At 41.8% G+C, this 23,119-nt stretch overlaps 1 protein-coding gene across 2 annotated transcripts in view; it reads right to left on the bottom strand.

Moving 5' to 3' along the window:
* Positions 1-3,041: 3,041 nt before the first annotated feature.
* Positions 3,042-23,119, bottom strand: part of CIT (citron rho-interacting serine/threonine kinase) — a 254,862-nt gene continuing 234,784 nt past the window's right edge. For both annotated transcript variants that reach the window (XM_069758420.1, XM_069758429.1), the window contains 8 exons: positions 21,898-21,990; positions 15,926-16,034; positions 14,311-14,439; positions 14,132-14,212; positions 13,911-13,989; positions 13,654-13,833; positions 12,446-12,746; positions 3,042-4,225 (listed from right to left, as the gene is read on the bottom strand). In XM_069758420.1, the coding sequence (XP_069614521.1) occupies positions 4,202-4,225; positions 12,446-12,746; positions 13,654-13,833; positions 13,911-13,989; positions 14,132-14,212; positions 14,311-14,439; positions 15,926-16,034; positions 21,898-21,990 (996 nt within the window). In that variant the 3' untranslated portion in view covers positions 3,042-4,201. The remainder of the gene's footprint in view (positions 4,226-12,445; positions 12,747-13,653; positions 13,834-13,910; positions 13,990-14,131; positions 14,213-14,310; positions 14,440-15,925; positions 16,035-21,897; positions 21,991-23,119) is intronic.

Genomic DNA, 23,119 nt, shown 5'->3' with positions numbered 1-23,119 from the left:
AAATGGTGTCACTTTTGGTTGATTTCCACTGTTTAGACACATCAGGAGCTTTCCAAATGCAACATGGTGTCTGCTAATTTTCTAGCAAATGTTGCATTCAAAAAGTCAAATGGCGCTCCTTCCAATCCGAGCCCTGCTGCCCTGCTGTGTGCCCAAACAGTGGTTTTCCCTCACATATGAGGTATTGGCATGCTCAGGAGAAATTGCACAACAAATTTTGGTGTCAATTTGTTTTCTTGTTACTCTTGTGAAAATAAAAAAAATTAAGGGGCTAAAGTACGGTAAACATTTTTTGTGGAAAAAAGTTAAATGTTAAATTTTTTTTCCACATTCCAAAGATTCCTATGAAGTACCAGAAGGGTTAATAAACTTCTTGAATGTAGTATTTAGCACCTTGAGGGGTGCAGTTTTTAGAATGGTGTCACTTTGGGGTATTTCTCTCATATAGACCCCTCAAAGTCACTTCAAATGTGAGGTGGTCCCTAAAAAGATGGTTTTGTAGATTTTGTTAGAAAGGAGAAATCGCTGGTCAATTTTTAATCCTAACTTCCTAACCGAAAAAAAAAAAATCTGTTTTGTGCTGATGTAAAGAAGACATGTGGGAAATGTTATTAACTAATTTGTGCGACATATCTCTGTGATTTAAAGGCATAAGAATTCAAAGTTTTAAAATTGCTACATTTTCCAAATTTTTGCCAAACTTCGTTTTTTTTTCCACAAATAAACGCAAGTTATATAGAAGAAATGTTACCACAATCATGAAGTACAATATGTCACGAAAAAACACTCAGTGGGATCCGTTGAAGCGTTCCAGAGTTATTACCACATAATGTGACAGTGGTCAGAATTGTAACAAATTGGCCCGGTCATTAATGTGCAAACCACCTTGAGGGGTAAAGGGGTTAAAGCCAAGATAAAGGAGGGCAGATTTAGTTGCTTTTATCCACAAGAGGGCATAGGTGCATATAAAAAAAGGAAGTCTGCAAAAGTAAAGAGCTGCTTTTACGGTTATTCTGAGTGTCTCAATATGTAAACACAATGCCCAGAGCAGCCACAATGAAGGGAAGACTGCCATGATTCACCTATGCTTATCCTCTATCTGCTGCTCCATAATACACTGCAATCAATCTTACATTACTACTTATGTAACTAAATCCAGCATGAAGACAGTTAATCCGATGTCACCTGTGTTTTCTTGCTACTCACTGGTATCTCTCAGCTCAGAGGTGGGAAGTCTCACAATGTGTTAGAGCAGTGAGACAGCGGAGAGCAAGAGTTCACCCATTCCAAGCTTCCTTTCTTTGGCGAAGACTGGGTTCACACTTGCGTTTGGCTGGTCTGCGTACTTCCTCCCTTAAGCTCCACCTACTTCCACATGCAAAAGTAGGCGGAGCTTAAGGGAGGACGTACGCAGCCATAGGCAGACCAGCCAAACGCAAGTGTGATTGTGAACTTTTACAAAGATATTCTGGCAGTACTCACTTCTGCATTGGGAGGTGAGTGATTATGTGCTGTCCTCTACATACCTGCCAGGATACGTGCATGATCGGCATCGTTTCGATCAGCTTCATTACAATTGGCCATGTGCAGCAAACATGTTGCTGAAGAATCGGCCTATCGGCTTTGTGGGGATAAGACGACAATGCTCACCTCCCAATGCGCAGAAGGGAGCAACGCCAAAATACCCATTTACAGGGCTAGCATTTCATCACTAACTTATACAGTCATTTATTTTACTTTTCCCAATTCTATAGGTTTTCAGTTACTTCACAGTGTTTCCCAGGGGTTGAGAGGTACTCCTAAGGTTTTATTCATACAATTATACTGTATGTCCAGCTCTTGTGAATGCTAGCTATTTTATTTAAAAAAAAAAAGAAAACTCTGAGAGTCAATCGTGTTTTTGCACAAAATATACAGCATTCACACAATTATATGAAGAAAGACTAACTAAGCGCTGTGTTGGCAAAAGTATACAAGTATTCAGTGATGAGGTAAATACTAGCACCCATAACCCAGACTCAAAAGCCTAAATGTCCACGGCAAACTTTCACTTTCTGGAATAATACATTCTCAGAGTGAATATATATTTTTATTATAACATATTATATACCATTATGTGGTATATAAGTTTCATATAGAGAAATAAAGGACGGGGGAAGGGTGTCAATCCATGTAAAAGTAATAATCCTTGTTCTTCTTGGTATAAATTATTGTGTTTAACGTCTATTGCTGCAATAATGTTCAAGAACAAAGATCTCCCCTAGTTGATGTATGGGTGCAAGGTAATCAGATCCAGTTTGATGACATGAGTGTAGAGTTGGGTGTCCTCCAATTTGTGTAGACTTGAAGACAAGTGTTATAGCTGCATAATCACTATCCATCCCTCACTTTACGTTTGTTGAGGATGACTTCTCCATATCTTGGCAGAGTTAGTTTGTGAAAAGGCATATCGTGTTTGTGAACCAATTAACCACACTGCACTTTAATATTTTTTTGCTTCAGTATTAATCTTGGTCCCTGAATGTTTTTGTAGGGACCAGGGCTGTGGAGTCGGTATAAATAGGACAAACTCCTAAAATATATAATAAATTGGGTCCAGTAGTACGTAATGCAGGATGAGCTGTAAATGTTTTCATAAGAATTTGGGAAAGTTATGAAATGTCCTAGAAATGTCTATTCTGTTCCTGATCTAAGGGTCTGGGCTTTTAGGTGAGATAAATCTGTGCTGCACTTTATGTACATGCTCAGTAGTGAGACAGTGCTGTGTAGTTTGGGAAATTGAGGTTTGATGTACTGACTAGGCTCTTCTAAAGCTAAATTTCCACGGTATGACAAAAATCTCTTATTTTGTCAACTGAATGTTTCATCCCGTAGAACTGGCAGAGACGTACAGTTTACAAGCCAAACAGAAGATGTCTACTTTGTGTTCCTGATTCATGGGAAAGAGATTTTCCATTTTTAGGCATTCTTATGTAAATAAATGTAAAACCCACGTGTGAAGCCTTTCAGCAACCTAGAATATTTTTCCCCAAGGCCAAATGTTAATTTAAGTTAGTGCATTTATTCTTTTCTGAGCAAAGAGCAGCAAAGCATAATAAAAATCAAGCAATCCACACTTTACAATCACCCTTGACGCTCATACATCAGTGGATAGGACTGCGGTCCTCGCCTGTTCGTGCCCTCCACACATTTCACAAAAGGCAAAATTCAAAAATGCACAATTTACCTTAAAAAAGTAGAAACATATTCAATTTTATGAATATAAACTTTGTGGTAAAGTATGTACAATCCTCATTTATAGGGAAGGAAGCATTGGAAGGGACAGACATCTCCAGGAAATTTCGACTGGGCATTAGCAGTACCCAATTAATTCAATTAGCGTTGCCCTATTAAAACATATTGATTGTTACGTTTACGTAAATCAGGAGGCTTCCAGGGTGATCGATCTTTCATGCAGTTATGCATAATAGAGAAACAGAAATATATAGATACATATATATGTACATAGTCAAAGTCCAGCTTACCACATATACACATGTTATCAGAAGTGGGCAGGTTACAAACTTTCTCAATTGAAAAATGAGAATCCAATATAAGATCTTGATCATTGACACCTAGAAAATATTTAGCACCTTTTCAGACATGTTACTCCTGGCACATTAATGTGATGGTTTTATAAAGCAAGTTTTGACTTGTAAGTGAGGTAGCAAAAGCATTAGGAAGTTAGCAGAACAGAAACATCACATAGTAACCGGTGAATAAATACGTGTTTGTATAGTGCCTTTATGTGAAAGCATTGGCTTTGCTGTGCCTTTACCCATGATGTTAGAATTAATGCAAAGCTCCATAAAGAATTCTTAGCAGAAAGGAGTTATTGTCTAAAATCTTCAATTTACTATTAAAATATTAATTTATCATTTAGCAAATGTAACCAAACCTTCGACATCAGTTGTATATTGCAGAGAGGCAAAATGACCTATTACTGTAACAAAAATAAGAATGTCGCCCACAGAATGGAGGAAGAAAACCGAAACAAGTGATGAGAGGCAGAGCTGCAGATGGTTGGTGGTCTTCACATAGCACAAGAGTTCTGGTCTGCTACAAACAATCAGAATAGAAAAAGCATATGCCTGTGGAAAGCAGACATAAAGATATTCCCCCGTGTTGTGTCATTTATCTGTTGCTGGAGAGTCCTGTTCATTTACACTGAAGACTGGTCCCAAACCTAAAAAACACAAAACAAAAAAAAGATAAAATCCGACTTATTTGTCTTATCTAATATAGCATGTGTTTTTCACCATAGACTCAGGCCAACCATACACACAAGAAATAAGTATGTAAGATTGGACAATAACGTATATGGGCCCCTCACATATATTCCAACTAAACAGACACCCTGACCCATGCCTGAGCATAAAGGGGATCCTGTCAGCAGGATTTCACCCCCAAACAATGTATACGTGCATGTAGCTCTTCCAAAGACAAGTCCAGAAATACCTTTACATGGCCAATCCGTTCCTCCATTACTTAGAAATTGGCGTTTGAATTGATTTGAAGCTGTAGATCTGAAGTCTGTCACTCCAGCTCGATTCCCCGCTGCCTCCTTTTTCTGAAGTCACATAGCACATAGGCTGTCAGTGATGGAGGAATGGACTGTCCATGTAACGGTATTGCTACCCTATTCTTTGAAAGAACTATATGTGCTTATAAGTAGTTTAAGGGTGAAATCCCGTGGGCAGATTACCTTTAAAATGTGTGATAAGCCCCCAATGATAACACATCAATGGCCTGCTCTAGGCTATTACTACTAAAGGAAATAGGACACGTTTTAGACTATTTGTATAATAGAGAACCAGACACTCGAATCATCCTGCTCACACCACCTGCAGCATGAATCTCAGCCTGGCTCCACGACTGCAGCCACATACAGCTGCTTCTCACAAAATTAGAATATTATCAAAAAGTTAATTTATTTCAGGTCTTCAATACAAAAAGTGAAACTCATACATTATATAGAGTCATTACAAACAGAGTGATCTATTTCAAGTGTTTATTTCTGTTAATGTTGATGATTATGGCTTTCAGCAAATGAAAACCCAAAATTCATTATCTCAGTAAATTAGAATACTTTATAACACCAGCTTGAAAAATGATATTAAAATTTGAAATGTTGGCCTACTGAAATGTATGTTCAGTAAATGCGCTCAATACTTGGTTGGGGCTCTTTTTGCATCAATTACTGCATCAATGGGGCCTGGCATGGAGGAGATCAGCCTGTGGCACTGCTGAGGTGTTATGGAAGCCCAAGTTGCTTTGATAGCAGCGTTCAGCTCATCTGCATTGTTGGATCTGGTGTCTCATCTTCCTCTTGACAATACCCCATAGGGGGGTTAAGGTCAGGCGAATTTGCTGGCCAATCAAGCACAGTGATACTGTTGTTTTTAAATAAGGTATTGGTACTTTTGGCAATGTGAACAGGTGCCAAGTCCTGCTCGACAATGAAATTTCCATCTCCAAAAAGCTTGTCGGCAGAGGGAAGCATGAAGTGCACTAAACTTTCCTGGTAGACTGCTGTACAATGGACCTACACCAGCAGATGACATGGCTCCCCAAACCATCACTGATTGTGGAAACTTCACACTAGACCTCAAGCAGCTCAGATTGTGTGCCTCTCCACTCTTCCTCCAGACTCTGGGACCTTCATTTCCAAATCAAAACAACACCTTGGACCACTGAGCAACAGTCCAGTTCTTTTTCTCCTTGGCCCAGGTAAGATACTTCTGGTGTTGTCTATTTGTCATGAGTGGCTTGACACAAGAAATGCGACACTTGTAGTCCATGTCCTGGATGCGTCTGTGTGTGGTGGCTCTTGAAGCAATGACTCCAGCAGCAGTCCACTCCTAGTGATTCTCCCCCAAATTTCTGAATGGCCTTTTAACAATCCTTTCAAGACTGCAGTTATCCCGGTTGCTTCTGCACCTTTTTCTACCACACTTTTTCCTACCACTCAACTTTCCGTTAATATGCTTGGATACAGCACTCTGAAAAGCCAGCTCCTTTAGCAATGACCTTTTGTAGCTTACCCTCCTTGTGCAGTGTGTTAATGACTGCCTTCTGGACATTTGTCAAGTCAGCAGTCTTCCCCATGATTGTGGAGCTAAGGGACATTTTTAAATGCTTAGGAAGCCTTTGCAGGTGTTTTTTGATAATTATTCTAATTTACTGAGATAATAACTTTTGGGTTTTCATTGGCTGTAAGCCATAAATATCAACATTAATAAACACTTGAAATAGATCACGGTTTGTACTGACTCTTAATATATGGGTTTCACTTTTTGTGTTGAAGAACTGAAATAAATTAACTTTTTGATGATATTCTAATTTTGTGAGAAGCAGCTGTATATTATTACTTGAAACGCGCCTGCTATTCAGAAACAATATACTTTGAAGATCCAGCCAGAGAACATAGCTGGAGATCAGTCCAGCATTAACCCTGACCAGCTCTTGACAGGCATCACTCTCGAATGTACATAGGGAGAGACCTGTCAATCAATCATCTCAAACATTAGGAAGACCCGGCTGGGGGTGGTGCTTGTCTAGGCTGATATTTGGCAATGGTCACGATCCAGATCTTCAAAGTATATTTTCTCAGAAACCCCAGAGCGTTTCAGTGAATAATGCAAGTTGGTGCAGTCATGCAGCCAGGCTCTGATTGATTCATGCTGCTCATGGGTTAGGCAGCACAAACTGCCTGACAGATTCTCTATAAAAGAACAAAACATTTTTCTTCCACAAGGGTGCTCGCTCATATTATAGCACCTACAATAATGTGACACCTACACTGATTATGTATGGTACACTCAGGGCATAGGACAGTGGGGACAGTTGTTAATTGTATCTCCTATGCTGGAGATATATCAGCTGTGAGGTAAGCATACGCCATCACATACACAGACTGACTGGAGCTATAGAAGGAGCCAAGCCTAGTTTAGACCTGGCAGCTGCGCAGAGATTAGACACCTCCAAACTAAAGAGGAGAGGACAAAAATCTGTCCACTAATCTACTGCGGTCCATGGTGAACCTGTTGGGGGTCCAGCATGACAGTTACCACTCCTATGTTGTAAAATATCTGGAAATGCAGATATACAGTTTAAATGTCTGCTGTTTGTACACCATTTCTTACAGCGTTACTACTACATAAATAGTTTTAACCCCTGGATAACCACATGGGTAAGGGAAGTGTCAGATGAGCAGCAGGGAAAGAGTCAGAGCACATTTATAGCCAGTTTTATTGATTGCTTTAGTACATTTTCATATTAACTCCCTCTGCTGGCAAATAGTAGGAAATGTAAAATGACAAGTCTGTATATGGTAAAAGTGTATTAAAAACAAAAATCTAAACTAGTTCCTAATTACATTAATGGGTGACGTAATCCCTTTAAAAGGGGTTGTCCAGGCTGAAATTAAAAGTCTGCAGTCAGTGCCGGTCTTGTGGCTGTGTGCGACGCACATACTGTCACCCTTCCCTCAGTATTCCCCATGTAAGTGGGTGATAATGTGACCTTACTAGTGATGAGCGAGTATACTCGAACACGCTCGGGTGATCTCCGAGTATTTGTTAGGGTACGTGTCCACGTTCAGGATGGCCGGCGGTTTTGACAGAGCGGCAAACTCGCTCCGCCCAAAGCTCCACCCCCTTCTGGAGATGCGATGATGCTGGATGTGTTCATTGCACACATCTGGACTCATCGCACCCCACACATAGGGCCCTGTGTTATGCTTTGCGGCGGTGCAGCGTCGCCGCAAGGTAAACGGACATGCTGCGATCTAAAAAGACACGCAGCATGTCCGGAATCGCAGGGCTGCCAGATGCGTGTTACCACACATAGTGGAGACGGGATTTCATGAAATCCCCTCCACTATGCTGTAACATCTGGATGCTGCGTGTTTGACGCTGCGTCTCTATGCAGCGTTTCCTGAATGTAGAAACATTCCCTTAGTGCTCAGAGATTTAGTTTTCATTGCCTCAGCTGCATGATTTACAGCTGCTAGACAGGCTGAATACCTGCGAGGAATGCCTGTTTGTTAAGGAATTCCAACATGTCTTCAGGCTGTCCAGCAGGCGTAAATCATGCAGCTGAGGCCAGGAAAACGAAATCTCGAGCACTACAAATACTCTGAGACCACCCGAGCGTGCTCTGGGAGATCCGAGCAACGAGTATACTCATCACTAGACCTTATGAATGGCATTCGCATGCTTGCCGTCACATGTTGGCTAGACTTCTACGCTTCTCTCAGTTCTCTTCTACTGACAGAAGCTGGATGAGACTAGGGCATATGTGACGGCATATGTGACGGCAATGGTTATGTTACCACCCACCTGCACAGGGAAAACAGGTGAACTGTGACAGAACCTTCTGCTATCACACAGAGTCACTGCAGAAGTTTCATTTCAGCCTGGAGGACCCCTTTATTGTCCCATAGAACCGCTTTTAAAATTGTACAGCATAATATATACTTATATTGTACTCATGATCCCAATAAAGCCCTGCCCACCATTATACTGTCACTTACTGTAAACCTGGGTAAACGGATGGTCTCCTATCTGCTCAAATTTCGGATATTAAGCCTATTGGGCATGGTGGTATCGCGTCACCGGTTGGGGAAGATAAGCCCTAAGCTAAGCCTAATGGGCATGTTGGGGGAAGGCAAGCCCTATTCTAAGCCCTAAAGAATTTAGGCATTTCTTGTCCCATTACACATCAGTACGTGCATTTATGAAATTTGAGAAGTAGACAGGGTTTTCACACGCAGAAAAGTGGACCCCAAAGACTCTAAAATAATATAAAAAAAAGCGCACACATTCAACCTCACTGGGTCCAGAGCTGGCTCCCTGCCTCTGCTTGAGACTCTGTGTTTTGACTGCAGCAGTGATGTCATGCCAAAATCATGCATCATTGCTGCAGCCAATCACCAAGTTCAGTAACCCTACAACCTTAGGAACTATTGTAGAGTATGCCAAACTTCGTTTCTCAAGGAGAAAAATCTTAGCAAACAGTAGATTTTCATCTGGACAGAAAATCTGCTAGGCTTTAGAACTTACTCTTAAGAAATGTCATGTGCAACCTGTGGAAGACATACAGTGGAAATGAACCTGTGCTGCACGCCGTGCAAACAAAACCGGACAGAACATTATAGTCAATGGACGCTTTAGGGTAAGTTCACACAGGGCGTTTTTTTTGCTACTTTTTATGCTAATTTTCAGCTGCTTTTTACAGTAACAGCAAAGCCTATGAGATTTCAGAAATCTCATGCACACACATTGGTTTTTTGTGTGATCAGGATTTTGTGCTTTGCTAAGTTTTTTGGACATAGAGCATGTCACTTCTTTTTTCACCCATTGACTTGAATGGGTGTTGAAAAAAAACGCAGCAAAAATGCAGGTATCATTATTTGCTGCGTTTTTGCTGCTGAAATTCCAAGGACATTAGCCTGGACAAAGAGAAAAAACGTACTAAATACGCAAGAAAAAACGAACCAAAAACTGCATTTTTGATGCAGCTTCTTTGCTGCAGAAAACAAAGCAGCAAAAACGCCCTGTGTGAGCTTACCCTTAGGGTACCGTCACACAGTGCCATTTCGATCGCTACGACGGTACGATTCGTGACGTTCCAGCGATATCGTTACGATATCGCTGTGTCTGACACGCAGCAGCGATCAGGGATCCTGCTGAGAATCGTACGTCGTAGCAGATCGTTTAGAACTTTCTTTTGTCGCTGGATCTCCCGCTGGCATCGCTAGATCGGTGTGTGTGACACCGATCTAGCGATGCGTTCGCTTGTAACCAGGGTAAACATCGGGTTACTAAGCGCAGGACCGCGCTTAGTAACCCGATGTTTACCCTGGTTACAAGCGTAAAACTGAAAAAAAACAAACAGCACATACTTACATTCTGGTGTCCGTCAGGTCCCTTGCCGTCTGCTTCCCGCACTCAGTGACTGCCGGCCGTAAAGTAAAAGCAGAGCACAGCGGTGACGTGCTTTCACTTTACGGCCGGCAGTCAGTGAATGCGGGAAGCAGACGGCAAGGGACCTGACGGACACCAGAATGTAAGTATGTGCTGTTTGTTTTTTTTTACGCTGGTAAACATCGGGTTACTAAGCGCGGTCCTGCGCTTAGTAACCCGATGTTTACCCTGGTTACCCGGGTACCTCGGCATCGTTGGTCGCTGGAGAGCTGTCTGTGTGACAGCTCCCCTGCGACCACACTACGATTTACCTACGATCACGGCCAGGTCATATCGCTGGTCGTGATCGTAGGTAAATCGTATAGTGTGACAGTACCCTTAGTTTGCATTTATTATGCAATGTATCAGATTTCCACATGACTAGAGCCTTATAAACTGTCAGGTCACAGTGAAGGGGACTTTGAAAATTTTTAAGTTTTTGACTACGTTACCACATGTGTGCAATATTATATCAAAATACATTATGATAATATTATAGAATTGCTTTTTTCATATATTGATAGAAAGTTATGTGTAAGTAATGTAGCACTGTTTAACAAAGAGGGGTATTTTAGCTGTTTACCAATCTAGTTCACCAGATGACAATGTACCAGAATGGCATGTACCGTATTTTTCTGACCATAAGATGCACTTTTTTCCTCCAAATTTGAGAGGAAAGTGTGGGTGCTTCTTATGGTAGGGATGTAATGTGGGGAGGGGGCAGCAGCGAGTGGGATTGCACTGGGAGGCAGGAGGCAGAAAAATCTCCCTGCAGGGCTTCAGGAATCAGTGCTGGGGAAACCACATGGTCCCGATCATTAAAGTGCAGTGAATATTCATTAGCTGCTTCCCCGCCCACCTGTCAGCTGAGCAGTGAGTCTGAAACTGCAAATGAATACTCCTTCACAGGGACACACATGGTTTCCCCAGCGCTGGATTCCTGCAGCAGCTGGGGAGATCTGTGTGTCTGGTGGAGGAGGCAGCAGCAGCTGGGGCCAGAGGGGACAAGATCGCTGTGTACCTGCCTGCCAGGGCTGTGCTGGATGCTGAGTGCTCCAGCACAAGGACCTGTGTGATGTCATGAAGAGGACGGGCTGGAGCATCAAATGGCAGCAAAGAGCCCTCCTTCTTCTGATGTCATCACAGGTCCTGCAGACACCACACTACAATCTGCAAGCTTACTCCTGTGCTGTGGAGAGGCAACAAGAGGGAGCGCTCTGTGGTGTCATGGGATGGGATGCTCCAGCATTTTACCTCACCACAGTGTGGCTGGCTGCCACAATTAAAAGGTTAGTCACTACAACACACAATAAAGCACTCTGCCACTTCTGTGGTGAACTATAACTCCCAGCATGCCATAGGTTCTGCAGGACATGCTGGGAGTTATAGTTCTCCCAATGGGATCTCAAAGCAGCACTCCAGTGTCATTTTTCAGTGCTAAGGTGGTGCTTTAAATATAAGCCCTGTGCCCCCATTCTTATATTCACCCTCCAGCATCTTCATACTTCACAGACACCACACTGGTCCCGCAGCACCATCTTCTACCCGCAGCTTCCAACATAACATACTATTATATATAATAACAACACATATAATAGTATGTTTATGTTATTAAATATTTTACCACCTTTTTTGCTTCAAATATTTTTTTCCCCTATTTTCCACCTCTAAAACCTGGGTGCGTCTTATAGTCCGGTGCATCTTATAGTCCAAAAAATACGGTACTTTTAAGGCTATGGAGAATTTGGGGGCATATTTTACTAGAATGATGGATTCTTTATTGGCTAAAAAACATTTTTTGTCATTGTGTTTTATTAAAAATGGTCACGTATTTGTCTTATATATTCAACTACTGCATACGGAGGAGTCCTGTTAAGTGTGAAATCTCTGACCCCTCCTCACTGCTCTCACTAATGGACTTCATTTTTATATCCTATTTGTTTGTAATAGATGTCAGCTGACATTCAGGAGAGCAGAGAGATTCTCAGTCGTCAGAGTCACACTGAATAGGACTGAGCAGCCTGCAGTGTATAAGAATACATGCAGCCGACGCTCATCATCAGAACCCAATTGCAAAAATGATTTTTAGTGAAAAACATCCATTTCAGTTAACAAGAAGGGCTCCAAAAGGTGTCCATAGCCTTACATTAAGTGAAAATTATTCTCCGCAAAAACTACAGAACAGACAGACTTGCACGATACTACTGATGTGGTATCTTTTGGCCTGTAGCAAAATAAAACACATACCCAGCAATCCAACCAATAAGGCTCAAATGCATGGTATGCTTCCGCATCAGTAAAAAATATTGAATGTACTATCCAACCGCCTCAATTATTTAATAGAAGAAAACTGGCTACAAATGTCATTTATTTTCATCTATATATATTAGAATACCATTTCAACAACAAGTACAGAAGTATGTGCTTTATTATAATACCTTATTGACTTGAGAAAGAGGAGTTCTTACAGCTCCTGCAGGTACACGACCTCTACTGCTATCTTCAAATAATCGTCCAGGTGACCTTTCTCTTCTGGTGCTCAATAACCTTCCAGGAGACTTTTCTCTTTCTAGGGGTCGCCCAGGAGACTTGTCCCTGCGTATCTCTGTCCTTCCCTCTCGAAAACGATGTGGTGTACTGGGTTCACGAACCAGACCTTGGACTTCTCCTGGTACTGGACTGGCTGCTATTCTTTTAGTTATATGATCATTGTATGAAGGAGGGCCTCTCTTATTCGGACTGCCACACAAGAGAACATTGTAGATTTACTTTAAATACCTTTAAATACCGCATTTACAGAACCCCTTACCAACACCACTTGAAAAACTCCTCCAGCCCTGAAAATGTCATACCCAATGAATGTAAAAAAAAAAAAAAAAAAAAAACACACAACCAAAAATGCATGTAAAAATGTGTGTACTGTATGCAAAAAAAAAAATCTGGAGCAAAAACCCTGCATGTGAACATACCCTAAGTATTCCTGATACAAATACATCAGAGAGGGTATAGAGAGCATGTGTCAGACTCCAGGAGTCAACCTTTACATGGGCTATTACCATAAAATCTCATACGCTCTTCTGCTCTGAAAGTTCACCCACTTTCTGATGGTGTAATAAAACCACTGGAACATACCAACACATTTGGTTGAGAGTGAAGAAATAAAAACATCTTAGTCCCCCATTCAGGAGTTCTTGTATGACATTAGTCAGGCCATGGTAGTATTAATTTCCTAAACATATGGCCCTCCTAACAAGATCATTCCCCAGAACCCAAAATAGACAGACCTCTTGACAATGGCAAAATCACCAATCCCACTGTTCTGTACCTCTACTTTGCACAGCTGACTAGGATGGAGAAGTTATCCCACTTAAAATTACATACCCATTTTCAGTTTAGGCAACAACCTTGGAAAGACTTTTGTAAAAAATGAGCTTATAGCCTCTATTGGTCAGATGAAATCCTTGGCAACTTCTTAGTCACCCTCCCACATGTGCCCCTTTATTCCCTTTTGACTCATGAAGCCACTCATCTAGCTACCGCAGGCTGATAACCGTAAGCCACTGGACTCAAACTGGGGGTAAAGCAAAGTGAATTTTTACACCCAGTCCCATGAGCCTTTAGGTATGTACTTGTGCAAACAACCCACCTCCGTGTAGTGGAAGGGGCTCGGTGGAGATCGCTTGCATTGTCTTTCACCAGATTGCCCTTGCAGCAGATCACTCGGAGCTTGTCCTGGTACACTGATGCCAAATAAATGGCTCCGGAAGAGATGGCTGGTCCCAAATAACGTGGGTTTGGAATATCCAAATGAGCCCTGGCTGGAGCTCTGCAATGTGAAATAATGACAATTGACAAAGACACATAATAATTGAAATAATGTCCTGTATATGAGAAAGGACTTACCCCAGAGCAGCACGTCCCTGAATCTCAACAACTTCCAAGGAGTTAAAATGAGTCACAAATAAGTATGGTTCCCGGTATGCTAAAAAGCAAACAAGACAAAAATTTAATGCTTCAAAAATGTATCTTTTTTTTCTTTCACAGGCTCCAGACAAGATTTCTAATGTGAGAAATTATAAAGAAACCTACAAGCCTACAAAAAAGCTGTGAACTAGTAAACTTACCAAAAGCAAGAGGCAGCCGGCTCCATTTTAGATCATCAGTTCTACTGCGTCTTCCGTACGAGTCAACAAACACTCCGAACTCTAGAAGATAAAATTACAGACTGTGTTTCCTCCATTCGAGAATACCGACTGCATTAGAAGTCCAATGTAATAAAAAAATATTAAAATCAGGCTGTTACCATGGAAACACAGCAAGTACTCTTCCCTCTGTCCTGTGCTGTTCACCTGCATTATAGCAATAGGGAAACTATTGGATGAGGAGGCAAACACAGCAGAAGCCAAGGAATGGTCATTTTTATCCAGAAATTCTAGAAAAACAAAAAACGGTGAATTATTATTTACATTTTTGTTCCTCATCAGTTCAGTTCACGGTGCTGCTGAATATGTTGGTGCTATATAAATGGTGCACCTTGTAGGCCTCTCAGATATTTTGACATAATAGAAACTCACCCTTTAAATGACTAGGCCTCTATAATTGTATCTTAAAACACTACCGTTGAAGTGATTTAATCATGTTCCTTGCCCCTTCTAATATACTTAGGAGTTGTGACCTTCCAGATCACTCCAGAGTTTGCTGGGCGAATCAGAGGTCATTACTCAAGGTGAGTCTATGAGAGCCAGAACGAGGCGCTCACGCACTTACATTACGAGCTTGTGACTGTTACCTCTGACTTTCAGCCAGTCAGAAGCTGCAGTCAAAAGCTCTCAATGGGTCTATGAGAGCTTCAGAAACAGGACTGAAGTGGCGCCAGGAAGAGCAGATGATGGCGGCTGGTACTAGGGCAGGGAGCAGACATTAGAGAGATCACTCCAGCAAGAACTTAAAAAAAAATCCAAGAGAGGTGCTGTAAGGTACCTCAATATCCTCTATAGATGAGATTTTATGCAAGATGTTACTATGAATCACTCAATATTCTAAAAACAGCTTGTTCCCAATCCTTCATTAGTGTCACACATTTCCGAGCGTTTATTTTTTTAATTCGCAGAGGAAATATTGCCTTATAGCGCACAAATATCAATCACAGTTCGAGTTTTGCTCCATAAACTCTACATGAAAAACGATACCTAGGTACATGCATACTAATATGGTCAACTAGTAAGGCAACATACGAAACCCTTGGCCAGTGTTTCCGAACAATGGTTCCCCAGAACACAGCAGCAGCAAACCTTTTACAGCAGGGATAGCCAAAGGCTAAGGCTGTGTGCACACGTTGTGGTTTTTTCGCGTTTTTTCCCGATAAAAACGCTATAAAACCGCAAAAAAAACGCATACAATAAGCATCCCATCATTTAGAATGAATTCCGCATGTTTTGTGCACATGATGCGTTTTTTTCCACGAAAAAAACGCATCGCGGTAAAAACCGCAGCATGTTCATTAATTTTGCGGGTTTTTTTGCGGATTTCCCACTACAAAATGCATTGGGAAGTGTCCAGAAAAAACCGCGGCAAAAACGCGTCAAAAACGCATGCGGTTTCTTGCAGAAAATGTCCGGTTTCTCTCAGGAATTTTCTGCGAGAAATCCTGAACGTGTGCACATAGCCTATACCTGCTCAAGAATGCAGAGCAAGAGAGTCAGGACTTGTGAGACTCAATGCAGTGCTTGGCAAGGATTAGAAAATGAGTTACCGCCTCCCTACACCAAGTTTTCTTGTGGTTGGTATGGAGCTAGAGGCTTCCCTAGAAGGAAACAGAATTGTTCAGGACGTCCCCCTCAATAATACGGTTGGAGATAATATTTTTCAGCATTGATTGAGTTGATTTAGTCTGAATTAGTCACCATGTAATTCCTCACCCTCCAGAGTGTATTGTTTCATCTCAATCTCATAGAATTTGTTGGTTCCAATAATGATGCTGTAGCCGGTAAAATAGATACAACTGCAGGGCTCCGAGGTCTCAATCTCCTACATTACAACAAAATTTGACATTTCAGACAAGAATTGTTAAAAGGTTCAAACATTTCTAAAGAAGTCTACAAGGCAGGAAATATGCTAAAATAAAAACATAACTGATACTGGTTTACTTTGCTACAGTGAAGATATGTCTGAACACCCCTCTAATTGTTGTGCCGTACATCGTAGCATCACCACCGAGGGCAATAACTGGCGGCATCAGTCACGATGGTCTACGGGCACAGCATTGCTGCAGCAGAGTAAACCACGACAGTCCAGGACCACCGGAGTGGTGGAGAATTCAACAATTACATAGTGGAACATTAGAAAACATAATACAATCATTTTTGGTTTGCTTACTATCTCTTTATTATTTTCTCCTAACAGTTATACAAAATATTAAAGTCCTGATTTATATTGCATATTTACCTCTTTTGTCTAGATTTTGGTGTTTTGCAAGTGTTTTTAATTTGTGCCTTTTTTAAGTCTATGTTACTTGTGTTTCAGTTTCTAGATGTTTATGACTAATTCAACCATTAAGACTTTTTTTAAAAAAAGTTGCAACTTTTTTTTTATTTTTTTTTTGCGAATGTCCTCTAGTCCTTTCCCCCGTAGGGTGTTTTTTATGTTATGCCTGAAATTTTTGGTGCAAAATTGGCAACATTTTACCAGAACATGCTAAAACAGTTAAAGATGAAAATAAAGAGCAAGAAAACAAAAAATGTCAACGAATACCACAAGACAAAGTAATAAGATCTGAAAAAGCCCCAAATGATGATTCGGACGCCATCTTTCCAAGCTTCCTAGCAATATCTCATAGCTTTACTTTTGATTAGGTCACAACTCGATGCGTCTACTTAACCTCAGCATACACTCCTTATCTTAGCACGGTCTCTAAAATTTGACACATTTTTGCATTAATCAGACCATATTATTTGCTTTCAAAGATTTTATCCATTTGTTTGGTTCATTTTATATAGGGTGAAATTTACATTCCATAGAAAAGCACCCGATTAATCTTTAATTGTGTGCCACTCTGCTGGAAATGTGCGATTTACCTCAAATGGTAAAACCCCCAATAATTCAGATTAAGCTCTGAACTGTTTCCTATGCTTACACCCATCACTGTCCTGCTGAGAATATCAAAGGATTATTTCAAAACATGTTCTTGTTCCTTTCTGTAAATCTACTTCTGTTCCTGCAGCTGTGTAACACTTCTTCTAGTGAACTCAGAGATAGATAAATATATATATTTTGCAGGAAAGCCAGATAGTCGAAGGTTGAACTCCTAGAACTCCAGGTCCTGATTAGGTGCACCTAAATAGCTAGGACTGGAACCAGGCCATTTGCTCACTGGTCAGTCAGCTGGGGGAGCGGAGCAGAGTGGGCTGTGTAAGGCTATGTGCACACGGTGCAGATTTTGCTGCGGATCTGCAGCTGTGTTCCATGAGTTTACAGTACCATGTAAACTTATGGAAAACAAAAGCCGCTGTGCACGTGCTGTGGAAAAAAACGCGCGGAAACGCAGCAGTTTACATTCCTGCAGCATGTCAATTCTTTGTGCAGATTCCACTGCGGTTTACACCTGCTCCACAATAGGAATCCCAGGTGGAATCCGCACAAAAACCGCGGTAATTCCGCAGTGCGGTTTACCTGCGGATTTACAAAAACAGGTGCAGTAAAATCCACAGACATCCCACCTGTGTGCGCACATACCGCAAGGGCTGGAGCAAGAAGAGCCAGAATCTCTGTTTCAGAAGACTGCACAGACCGCATGCACTAATCTGCAAGTATCACTGGTTGCTTTGGACAATACCGGTTTTGTGTGACCAAACTGAGAATAGCTTAGCCGTGCCTGAAGTAGCCAGGGTCAATACTGTTCAGTTAGCGCCTGGACAAGGCATCAATATTGTTTAGTTATGCAACTGTACAAACTATACAGTTGTGCTCAAAAGTTTACAAACCCTGGCATAATTTTTGCTTTCTTGGCCTTTTTCAGAGAATATGAACACCACCAAAACCATGCAGCCCATTTTTCCTTAAAGGGAACCTGTCACCCCCCCTCCTGCCCCCCCCCCCCCCCCAGACGTTTGAAACTAAAAGAGCCACCTTGTGCAGCAGTAATGCTGCATTCTGACAAGGTGGCTCTTTTAGTCATTGGTGCTGTAAATGCAGAAATAATCAGTTTTGTAATTTGTCCGAAATACCTGTCTTCAGTCCTGGAGGCAGGCCTTTCTCCCCCTGCTGCAGACACCACACAGCCGTCACTCAAGTCTTCTTGGCGACGGGCGCCGCCTCCTCAGCGCTGTTTTGAAATCTGCCGGCGCCTGCGCTCTTTTGTCTTGCCTGGGGCAGGCGCAGTGAGCGCTGCCCGTCTGTCCTCATATGCAGTCTCGCTGACTACGCCTGTGCGGACGCCCTGCTTGTAATCCCAACCCCTCAGTGTCTTACGATTTATTCACACTGCGGGGCTGGGATTCCTGGGCATGCGCACTGCGACCTGGGTGAGTGGCTTAGACATGCAGTGCGCATGCCCAGGAATCCCAGCCCCGCAGTGTGAATAAATTATAAGACACTGAGGGGTTGGGATCACAAGCAGGGCGTCCGCACAGGCGCAGTCAGCGAGACTGCATATGAGGTCAGACGGGCAGCGCTCACTGCGCCTGCCCCAGGCAAGACAAAAGAGCGCAGGCGCCGGCAGATTTCAAAACAGCGCTGAGGAGGCGGCACCCGTCGCCAAGAAGACTTGAGTGACGGCTGTGTGATGTCTGCAGCAGGGGGAGAAAGGCCTGCCTCCAGGACTGAAGACAGGTATTTCGGACAAATTACAAAACGGATTATTTCTGCATTTACAGCACCAATAACTAAAAGAGCCACCTTGTCAGAATGAAGCATTACTGCTGCACAAGGTGGTTCTTTTAGTTTCAAACGCCTGGGGGGTTGACAGGTTCCCTTTAAGTGCCTCCTTATTGTGCATCTTGAAACAGCCACATTGCTAGTTTTCAGACAGTCCTGTATTTCAGCTGATGTTATTTGTGGGTTTTTCTTTGCATCCCAATTTTCCTGGCATTTGTCACAGGTGAGGATGTTACCTGTAGTAGCCATTCAAACCCATTTGTGTCAACTTCTGTGCATGATATCAGGCGATAATCAACAGGGTATGTGAACTTTTGATCAGGGTCATTTGGATTTAAAAAAGAGAAAACACAGTAGTTTGACAATAAATGGCTTCACCCAACCACTAACCATGAGTGGAGAAAATGTTTTGGTGTTCTCATTCATATTCTCTGAAAAAAGACCAAGAAAGCAAAAATTCTGATGGGGTATGTAAACTTTTGAGCACAACTGTATATAAGTTTGATACTGAATGACTTGAATATTGGCAGATATCAAATTCCTGTAATCCTTTAGACATCATTTTTGCAAAGATCTTAAAGGGAACCTGTCACCCCCTCAGGCGTTTGCAACTAAAAGAGCCACCTTTTGCAGCACTAATGCTGCATTCTGACAAGGTGGCTCTTTTAGTTCTTGGTGCTGTAACTGCAGAAATAATCGATTTTGCAATTTGTCCAAAATACCCTGAAATAGTCCTGGGGGCAGGTCTTTCCCCCCCTAATGCAGACGCAGCGCCGCCGTCACTCATGCCCTCTTGGCGCCTGGAGCCGCCTCCTCAGCGTTCTTTTCAACTTTCTGTGAGTCATATTGTTTTGGGAACTACTGTATCTAGTTTTCTCTGTGGGGTTGCTTGGCACTTGTGCTTTAGTGAATCCTGCATCGAGCAGAGAGTTGGACACAATGACCCTTGAGGTCCCTTCCAACGCCTTCATTCTATGATTCTTGACCATCTCTCAGATTTGAATGTGGTTCTCAAACTAAAACAAAAGCACTGGTCTAATTAACTTATCACATTCCCACATAAGGGTTAAAAAGGCTTGAAAATTTACCTAATCCCATAGATTTATTACTCCTTGGTCCTGCCATAGTAATATTTCCTAATTAAGGTTACCTCTTTGTTTTAGGGTAAATTTAGGCAGGAGGGTATCTTTTAGAAAGAGACTCACACAATGTCAAATATTACTTTTTCAAATATTATATATGTTTTGATTATGTTCTTATTATTGATGAGCGAGTGTACTCGTTGCTCGGGTTTTCCAGAGAACGCTCGGTTGGTCTCCGACTATTTGTGACTGTGATTTAGTTTTTGTTGACGCAGCTGAATGATTTACGGCTGCTAGACAGCTTGAGTACATGTGGGGGTTGCCTGGTTGCTATGGAATTCCCACATGTATTCAAGCTGTCTATAAGCTGTAAATCATGCAGCTGAGGCAACGAAAACTAAATCTCCGAGCACTAAAAAATACTCGGCGACCACCCGAGCGTGCTCTGGAAAACCCGAGCAACGAGTACACTCGCTCATCACTAGTTCTTATCCTTCCTCATTCATTTATTAGTCCATTCAAAAACCTATTTATTGTATTTCATTTGTCACTTACAATACTGCAACTTCAAGGGAATCTGTCAGAAGGTTTTTGCCACCTAATCTGAAATCAGTATAGTGTAGACAGACGTTTCACTTACTGGGATGTTCGCTGCAGTTTTATCATCAGGAGATTATCACTAGAGGACTAGGAAACCTGTAGCCAGGCATTCAAGCATTTTATGAAAACTAAAGCAAACAGTCCAGTAAATGATACATTGCTGGAGTCAGGGTCTCTGCCCATACATCATGCTGCTCTCAGATGAGGTAGCAAAAACCTGGTAACAGATTACCTTAATCGCCTTTTTTGGAGGCTGCTCAAAAAATAAAAACATGATGTGGATTATTCTTTACATATTTATTCTCTATATTAATCAGTTTAGTTCACATTTCTGTTCACATATTGGATTAAATTCATGTGCATGATTTGCCTTCCTTTCTAAAGACTGACACAAAAAGTACCCCGACTGCCCCTATAATCAATGCGTCTTTTGGCATCAGTAATGATATCCATTTTTGACATGAATTCAGTTTGCCTGTTCCTCTGCAGGGGTGGGCAAGTATTTTTCCCGAAAGACCATGACTGTTGTGGAGGCCCAAACCAATAGGCTGAAATTCTGCTCATTATTAATATTTACATTCATTTATATTAATATTATTTGTATCACTTATTATTGAGCTTTTAAGTATGCACAGATAGCCCATTTACCATTTGAGCCCCTACATAACCTCCTGTATACAGCATAAGTCCCCACATAGCCTCCTATATACAGTATGAGCCCTTGCATAGACTCCTATATACTGTGTGAGCCCCCACTTAGCCTCCTATATACAGCATGAGCCCCACATAGCCTCCATATATACATTGTGAGCCCCATATAATCTCCTATATACAGTATAAGACCCATATAGCCTTCTGTATGCAGCATTAACCACACAGAGCCTTCATATATACAGCGTGAGTCCCCACATAGCCTACCATGTACAGCATGAGCCTCACATAGTTGGTTATATGCTTCATGAGTCCCAAATAGCCTCTTATAGAATGCGACCCACATAGTCCCCTATATACAGTATGAGCCCCAAATAGCCTCTTACATACAGTATGAGCCTACAATGCCCCCCCCAATATACAGCATATGGCCTGAGGGCCGGATGTCATCCGCAGGCCGCGCTTTGCCCAGGTCTAAAGGGACCACCGAAACAGAATGTGCACACAAAAATGTGAGCTTACGCTAACTTCAAAAGTGCCATGTTATAAATTTTATTCAAGGGATCATTACATCTCTTTTTAAAGTGACTGGTTCATGATTAAAAATGACTATATCCAAATATGGGACAATAACCGAAAAGTGGGAAGACAACATTTAGGGAGAGATTAACAAATTGGGCACGTACCTTTCTTATGCAGAATTTGCTGAGGTTTTCATTGTATCGCAATATCACCACCTTATTTATCATGGCAGCGCAAATGCATAATCCATTCTCAATCTACAACAACACAGAAGTGTTACAAATACCACATTTGTGCTCCTACATACATTTCTTTCTCAGTTTTCCAACAACAATGCACTGGGTCAGTTTCTTCTCGGTTATGTAATAGGAGACTGATGGTATAATTATAGGGGCATTATCAACACACCCAATTACAAGTAGTACTACAAATGCGGTCACACTTTTACAAAACCACAAAAACAATCATGGCAACGATTCATCAAGGCCATCGATTTTGTCGCTGGTCTTAATGAGGTGGTGTGGTGGAGTCAGAAGCCCCTTATTCATGTAGTGGTGCATGCCTCTCCATAAATCTGGAGCATCTAGACCAGAAGTCTCACACCGGTCAGGTACTGGAGGGAGAATTTGAATGTAGGAAACACTGCCCTCCTAGAGCTCACCATGAATTAGGCAGGCTATGGTGTCACCGCCCCACCACGCTCACATTCCACCCCAGCTTCACCTATTTTGGAGGAACTAGGAGAAATTGGCATTAAAATACCAAAAATCTGAACATTTTGGAGCAACTCCGAGTAGTGCCAACATTTTCCAATTTATCAAAGTTTTTACTCCATGTTTTTGGCATAAAAGCTGTATCCTATATTTCTAGTAAGTTACACATGTTGAATACTGATTGAAAATGACAAAAGCCTAGTAAGGGTTGTATTCACACAATGAATGGTGGCAGGAAAAATACTGCATACATTACACGTGTTGACTTGGTTTTTTTAGGCAGTCAACAGAATGGGTAGAAAAAAATGCAGCAAAAACGCTAACATAATCTACAGTCTGTGGTTTTGTAAAAATGTACTGAAGCTTAAAAAAGCTAAACAAACTTATTTTGGAAATCTCATTTATTTTGCTGCGAATGTAAAAGGCTGCAATTTTCCATAAAAGGAAAACACAGCACAATGCTACAGTGATCAAGCCCTAAAGGTGCCAAATCCTCAATAAGGCGTCTTGGAAGCCCATTACGCCTCTACAGACCAGCAGACGCTCGCTGTATGCTGCCTCCATACGACACCAGCTTCTCCCTGCCCTAGAACCTCACAGATCAATATCGGCTCATCAATGTCCATACCACCTGCCTTTGCTCCAGTCATTTGCATACTGTATGGAAACTTCC

This window comes from Ranitomeya imitator, chromosome 1, assembly GCF_032444005.1.
Source record: "Ranitomeya imitator isolate aRanImi1 chromosome 1, aRanImi1.pri, whole genome shotgun sequence".
In the NCBI taxonomy this organism is placed as follows: Eukaryota; Metazoa; Chordata; class Amphibia; order Anura; family Dendrobatidae; genus Ranitomeya; species Ranitomeya imitator.
This window is presented reverse-complemented; position numbering and strand designations above follow the sequence as displayed.